The 7,697-nt window shown below is 45.1% G+C and overlaps 1 protein-coding gene across 1 annotated transcript; it reads right to left on the reverse strand.

Moving 5' to 3' along the window:
• Positions 1–325: 325 nt before the first annotated feature.
• Positions 326–5,264, reverse strand: NAA50 (N-alpha-acetyltransferase 50, NatE catalytic subunit). Its single transcript, XM_078870051.1, has 5 exons — positions 5,126–5,264; positions 3,303–3,439; positions 3,018–3,137; positions 1,987–2,053; positions 326–1,369 (listed from the first exon to the last, which is right to left on the reverse strand). The coding sequence occupies exons 1-5, from the start codon at positions 5,131–5,133 to the stop codon at positions 1,102–1,104; spliced, it is 600 nt and encodes a 199-aa protein (XP_078726177.1). The 5' UTR covers positions 5,134–5,264; the 3' UTR covers positions 326–1,101.
• Between the last annotated feature and the right edge of the window lie 2,433 nt (positions 5,265–7,697).

The raw sequence follows: 7,697 nt of genomic DNA on the forward strand, positions 1-7,697 counted from the left end.
ACCTACCATGAAGGCACAGAACTAAGAGAAGCAGCACTTCCAACGTATACATTCCGTAAGCTCTTTGGATTTTGCATGAGGGGTCATTCATGCATGTATCGATAAACGAGTGGTTAAAATGTGTAACCATGCAAACGGTAGAAAATTAATGGCATCTGTTTATTGAGGTAGGATTGTGGAGATAGCCATAACATGCAAAGGTAAGCAGATATCCACCCATAGCGCCCATCATATGAATGTGAAAAAAAATAGGATAATCTATGATCAGTTTCTATTTTTCATACACTAGAAACCAGTAAAAAAATTCCAATGCAAAAACAAATTGTGGAAATGCAGTTTTAATATTGAATCCAAAAACAAATAGCAGTCTTTATTCTTTCAGCAACATCAATTCATTTCCAAACAAATGTGCCACCTCACAGGCAACCTCAACATGTAATCTCTGATGTGACTTGGAAATAATTGGATTTAAATCAGTTACTTAAAAGACCGTTCTCATCCGATCCGCTTGTAGTTGTTGATGGATGTTCCATGAAGGTAAAAGCAACAGCCTACAGATTCCAGGCAAATGTCATCTGTACTTTCTCTGGAACAGTGAGTTTTCAATTGATCATGAATGTCCACCATCGTAATTCAAGTGTGTATTCATTCCAACATGGTTGGCGGGTCCTGATGTCCCACTTCTTTGCATCAACAAAGCAGCAATCCTTAATGTAGTTGGAGCTCAAGAAATTCTGCAGCCCTAATTCTTGCATTCACTTGATCCAAATAACCCATAGAAAACGATCTTCCATGGTCAATCAATAAAACCCATTGCCAACAATACAACCCACCTAAAACCAGGTCAATAGGACATATTTTGCTCCTTCAATGAAAAAATATAGATCATAAGTTAACATGTAAAAGCATTATTTGAAAGGCACAACCAAATTGTTGTTTAAAATGGGAGGCTGTGCAATGCGTTTACATTTTTTACAGAACTGCATCCAAGGCAGTGACACAGCAGGGCACCCCATAGCTCGATATGGCATGCTAATATGTCCTATCAACTTAAACCCAAACACACACATGCCCACGTTAGATTCCTGCGGCCAAACCCAGTCACTTCTCATTCTCTAAACTGCCATTGCTGTGGTGTGCTGAAGTTTGTGCCTCCTGCCCATCCTCCCGCTCTGCTTCGTGAGACGTAGAGTGTGGCGGGCCCAGGGCCAGGATTCCCCGAGCAGAGGGAGCTCCCCGCAACGTCTTCTGCAGCACGTGAGCGTCTGCCGGCTCGATCCGCTTGTAGTACTGCGCCTTTGTCTCCAGCACCTCGAAGCCAAACTCGCGGTAGAACCGCATGGCCGACTCATTATTTACTTGCACGTGCCTATGGAGAGAAGGTACAACGAGGGGATGAAATGTCATGCCAACGCAATGGCTTCTGCAACGCTTTCCCACGTACATTTTGTACTTGGGATGTATTGAATTTGTGATAACAAATCTTCAGCGTCGCACGAGATTACATCACGCGGAATAATACGAGTAAGGCGCGGCACGTACATGTGCGACATCGCCTTGGCCAAAGAATCGATTTTGCACTGGTATTTTATCATTCATTTGGCCAGTTTTCTATATTCAACAACTTTATAATAAAACTTAATTTATATTGGATAATCTTTTTAAGAGTTATGATAGCATGTTAGACAGGTGGATGGGCTGACAAGAAAAGTTAAGGCATTAATACTTTAAACCTTAGGTGTTACGCAATAAAAAGTATATACATCAATGCAAATATGACTGTGCTAACCATAATATATACTGCATTAATTAGTTCAGGCAGAATAGTGCCTGATAAATGTGTATGTTCAATTCCTATATCAAAGCATAATTCCTTCTGCTATCGACTACTCATAGCAACTTTAATGAATTTGAAGTCTCATGCTAAAAGAGCCAAATAGCTCATCTGTGTAAACAAGACAGTATGAAGATTCGTGTGGCACTCACAGGAAGATGTTGTCATACGTTCCATCTTTCTCACAAATGGCCAGCACATGATTCAACATTTTTGTTCCTGTAGAAACAACCAAGACCATTCAATGTATTTTATGAAAACGGTGCTATAAGAAAACATGGACTGGATTTGTATTTATTTAAAGTACTTAATTTCACAAATTACACTATACCACAAGATAATGTACTAGTAAACAATGCATCTCCCTTTTGCAGCATTATCATGGTAAACAATGTGGTTCAAGTACAAATGTGTATTTGCAGTGCTGCATAAATAGTACTTAGTCATGTCATGGGCATATAATCATTATGGCGGTACCCCGGGGTACCAAATAATACAAAATGGCCGAGGCAATTTAATTTTATTTCCGGGACACTATTTTTTACAGGGGTCTACTTAACTCCACGACTGGGGTACAAACCAATCCGAAATCAGTGCTACTCCACAATGTCGAAACAAAGCGAGGACGATTGCACCGAAACTCTGAACGCTCGTATGCACCATAGTGATGCATCGTGTACAGCTCGTCAAGATGAGTCGATTGCCGCATCGCCGACCATCAACAGACTAAAAATGACTGCATCACGAACATCATGCGAGAGCCGGGGTACTATGGAACCCCGGGGTACCGCCATAAGGTTAATATGTACATCCCTTTTTGTCAATCCACTGCTGGGTGATGGACTTCCCACACCATGCAGGTCATCGGGGTAATTTCACACTACTTCACTACGCTGATCAGTGCGAGGAGCATAAACGTGGAAGCATACAAGTACAGTAGAACAATGTATTTTGATGCAATGCCCTCTGCTGCCCACCACGAAGCCCTGCAAGACTATGACAGCCTGTTTGTAGATGAGTGTCCAATCATCCAGTAGTAGTCAGGCTAAATTTCTGCTTCGCTTCCAAGATCTGATGAGACCAGGCACATTCCAAGTGATTTACTCTAGTCATAGGCACGCTTAATACGTGCAGTAGGAATGCAAATGTATATAACAGTTGATGTGCACGATATCTTGCTTACCAATTCCAAGCCGACGGTAACGCGCTAGGCATCCTAGCGTCATTATGTACAAGCGCTTCTGGTTGTTGGAGAAATCCACCCGGCAGCAGACCGCACCCACCACAATGTCATTGAAGTATGCTGGTTACACAAACACATACAGCGTCATAAGCATTATATTTCCCAATGCACAAGCAAACGCAGAAATTCCACGCCACTGAAATTAGTAAAAGCTGTATGCTCAACCAAGAGATGACAAGGATACTGGACACTTCTGAAATGTAGGGTGCATATACGAACACTTACCCAACCGCGCCAGTTCGCCAACCTCCAGAACATCTTTATAAAACTTGTCGTTGTAAAACACCGGAAAGATGACCTGATTTAGCCGCTTAAGTTGCTTTATGTTGTGTGGGGTTACCTCCCCAAGCTCTGTACGGAACCTGTGTGTCAAACCAGGCATGTGTAAAGGGGAAAGTTGTACTTTACCATTTGAAAAACAATATTATTATTTACAGTTAATGTCTCACATGTACTATTACATGTCAACACAATGATTAGTGATTTCAATCTCTTAAATTGCATTCTCTTTAAATGCGTTTAGCCGGCGTATAGTAAAAGACCAGGTCTTTAGAAATAAGAACAGGCCACTGAACCAATCTACCAATGTGCCAGAAAATAGCTCTATGGAAATAAACACGGTACACCTTTTTATAGTCTATGGTTCTTTCGGTAACGTCACGTAGAAAAATAAGAATAAAATTAATTTAATAAAAATATCACGACCTTTCGATCGCAACACAAGCGGTCGTCATCAGGAACAGGGAGGTTAGCCTCTGAGGGCAAGCTGTTTAAAGGTTTAGAGATGGGCGTATTCGGAGATGCGTGATTAGGAAATTAATCTTTCGCACACTATCACTAACAACTTCTAAACCCAGGCCCTAATCCCAAACAAATAAAGCCAGAAACCCAAACCATACATGAAAACTGAAAAGGCGATCCTTCATATTTCATCACCTGAAAGCAAAAGTGGGAATCGGCAAAAGCTCAAGAAACATCTGTGATTTGAAAACACGTTTGGCTACGTACATACATACAGGTCACTTTTTTTCAGCCACGGCTAAGACCAGCCAATGATATGTGAACCGGTCTTGGGACCATATTCACCAACAAGCCAGGGGTCTCCAGCATGATAAAAGTACAGGTAGAGCAAAACAAAGTGCAGTACATGGTTTTAATTACGCACACACTCAAACCCTTACAGGTGGAGGGACAACGTATGCACAATTACTGTGGGGAGTGGAAATATGGCAAGGCCACGGATCGTTCCAGAACTTCACCTGGACCATCAAGTACATTCCCCAGTTCTAATCAGTCAGGCGGATTCCCTTTGCGTCTACGGGGTGGGCAAGGCTTCCGTATGTGATACCACAGCGTGGTGCTTATCAGCAGAACTGCGGCAAGAAAACGCCGAATTCCAGCCATGGCGCTCAGCATGCCCTCTATGAACCTTCCCGAAGACGCCACCCCCCTCGCAGGCCGGCATGGCACCGATGTCGTTACCACCCACGCAGGCGCCGTGACACCAAAGCCGGGGCCCCATCCGTTTAGCTTTTGACATTTGGCGAGATTACGCTGCGGGGTCCCGAGATTTCCAAACGCTGGGGAAGCCCCCATTTCTTCATTCATTCTCAGCCAAACGCCGTAAGCCACTCGGGTCGTGCCGTTTCCACAGCCGTGGGGGTCCGGCCCGGCTCCACGACTCCCTCTGTCCGCCCAGCAGTGTCTGCCGGTATCGACGGACACAGCCGCGCCCTTGGTCCGCCGGCTCTCCTCAACTGCAAAGCTCGAGTCTGTGACTCCCGATAGCAAAGAAGGGACTGCGGCCTGTTCGCGCACACAAACCCGCGCTCGCCTACTTATCCTGCCGCTTTCCCCACCGCGGCCCCCCGCCGGCCTCGCACGTGCGGCCCCCCCTCACCACCAACCTCGGGGCGAAATAAAAAGTTGCCTCTCTCTCTTTAAAAAAAACAACTCCACTCGCAACTTGTCCCGCGTCCGGGGGTCGTTCTTACTCGGCGAACGTTCGGGAAGGGTAACGGCGTTGAGACGGAGCGCCGAATACTCACGGCTTCATGTCGAGGGGGAAGCCTCGCGGCCTGCCGCCTCTCGCAAGCCCGCACCTCGTTGCACGGCGCACGCCAAAGAGAAACTTGTATATGGGCGCTGTGACGTCACTAGAGGGGGAGGAGGGGCGTGGAGGGGGGGGTAGTGACGCGCCGTCGCCATCTTTCGTAGGGTAAAGCGGGGTTGGGCGGGGGAGTGTTGGGGCGGGGGAGGGAAGTTTGTCGCTAACGGGGGCGGGGGGCGGTGGGGGGTGCGGTGGGGGGGGGAGCGGTGGGGGCGGGGGGAGCGATGGGGGCGGGGGGTAGCGGTGAGGGGGAAGCGGTGTGGGGAATAGGGGGAAGTGGTGGGGAAGGAGCGGTGAGGACAGGGAAGAGAAGCGGTGGGGGTGGGGGGGAGGAGTGGGAGGAGCGGGGGGAGGGGGACAGTGGGGGGGAAGAAGCGGTGGGGGGGTAGGGGGAAGTGGTGGGGGCGGTGGGGGAGGAGCGGTGAGGACAGGGGGGAGAAGCGGTGGGGGGGGAGAGTGGGTGGGGCCGGTGGGAGCGTGGGGAGGGGGGCAGTGGGAGGGGGGCAGTGGGGGGTAGCGGTGGGGGCGTTGCGGGCGGTGCGGGCGTGGTGTTGGGGGGGCAGGGCTTGCCGTGCTTGGCGCGCTGCTGCGGTTCGCGGTCGGGTTCCCCTACCCAAGATGTCCGCCCTCCTCTGATTGGGTCACCGTGGTGGGGGGGGGGTTCCTGCCGCTGTTGTGCAGGGCACAAGTCGCAGCCCCAGTGACGTCTACAATGTCGGCCTCGTCACACGCGGCTGTCCGCTCGGTAAGCGCTCCAAATTGTCGTTCTTTTATTTTATCTCTCCTACATTATGAGGGCTAAATAAATTTCGGTTTCTTTGTGTATACTCTTTGGTTTTTTCGGTAACGTCACGTAGGTAAAAAATAAATCGCGACGTTTCGGGCTCACTTTTTTGTGACCACGGAAAAGGCACCAATGTGAGATTAGAAATTGGCCATCCAAAGTTGTTTTGTTGGGTTAGATCGCGTAAGATATAAATGTGTCGTTCAACCCGCCACCACCCGGCACGCAGCCAATCAGCAAGATTTGTCACGTAAAAAAATTGGCAATTCGTTATTAGTAGAAGAAAACCGGTGTGTTGGAGAGTAAACCCACAACATTTACAATCGCGTAAGATATAAATGTGTCGTTCAACCCGCCACCACCCGGCACGCAGCCAATCAGCAAGGTTTGTCACGTAAAAAAAAAAATGACAATTCGTTATTAGTAGAAGATAACCGGTTTGTTGGAGAGTAAACCCACAACATTTACAATCTGAGCACGACGTTTCGCCAGGAATTACAACTAGCATCAACCTTCTTGGTTCTTTCGGTAAAGTCACGTAGAAGGGAAATAATAAAATAAATAAAACATAATAAAATAAATTAATAAAAAGAAAACATTATAAAATACAATTTTATTACGTTTTATTTTTATTATTTTACAATTTTAATGATGTTTTATTATTTTATTATTTCCCTTCTACGTGACTTTACCGAAAGAACCAAGAAGATAAATCCCTGCAGTCATGAAAGCTTTAAATCGAAATTTAACTAGCATCAAATGACAATAATTTTTTGCCTTAAATGTTTTTCTCAATTTTCAAAAATATCTACAACTTTTTAAAGCGCCGATTTATGTTTGAGGCAAAATGACACAAGTTTTTTTTTATCATTTATTTTATATCGCAAGTGCCAAATCATCCTAACGGTTCTTTCAGTGATGAATAAATCATAGCTGTTAGAAGTGAATTTAAATATCACAACTAAAGTTAAAATACATTTACATTCATTCACATTAAAGTTACATCGTGGGATCGTCAAAAAGGTCTGGAGAGTGAAAGTTTTAAGTGAAGTAAAGCCTCTCTTATTCGACTTATTGAAAGTCATACTCTGGTTTTTTCGGTAAAGTCACGTAGGTAAAAATAAAAATAAATAATATAAATAATAACATTAATAAAATAATAAATTACGACGTTTCGGAGGCAACACAAGTCTCTGTCATCAGGTGGGACCATCACAGCTGAATTTACTGTATCAAGTGAGGAAAAATCCAAGAGACAAGCCCTTAAATACAAGCTCGCCCCCCCCCCGCCACTCCCCGGCAACCACATTCAGATAAGCCCCTCCCCCCCCCTGTATTTAAGGGCTTGTCTCTTGGATTTTTCCTCACTTGATACAGTAAATTCAGCTGTGACGGTCCCAACTGATGACGGAGACTTGTGTTGCCTCCGAAACGTCGTGATTTATTATTTTATTTCTATTATAATTTCTATTACTTTTATTATGTATTTTTACCTACGTGACTTTACTGCAAAACCTAAGAGTATGAATCCTTGCAATTACGAAAATTTCAAATCTAGAATTATTGAAAGTCCTCAAGTACAGCAAAGCCGTTCGCGTTCTTTTTAAGTTTTTTAATCGAACTTAACTATCAGCCGTACATCCGATCGTGTCTCAAGACATTAAGTGAATAAGTAGTTGAAGGTGAGTTATTTAAAAATTTTATCTTACAAACAATGAAACATATT

The sequence above is a fragment of the Lampetra fluviatilis genome, chromosome 29 (genome assembly GCF_964198595.1).
Source record: "Lampetra fluviatilis chromosome 29, kcLamFluv1.1, whole genome shotgun sequence".
NCBI lineage: Eukaryota > Metazoa > Chordata > Hyperoartia > Petromyzontiformes > Petromyzontidae > Lampetra > Lampetra fluviatilis.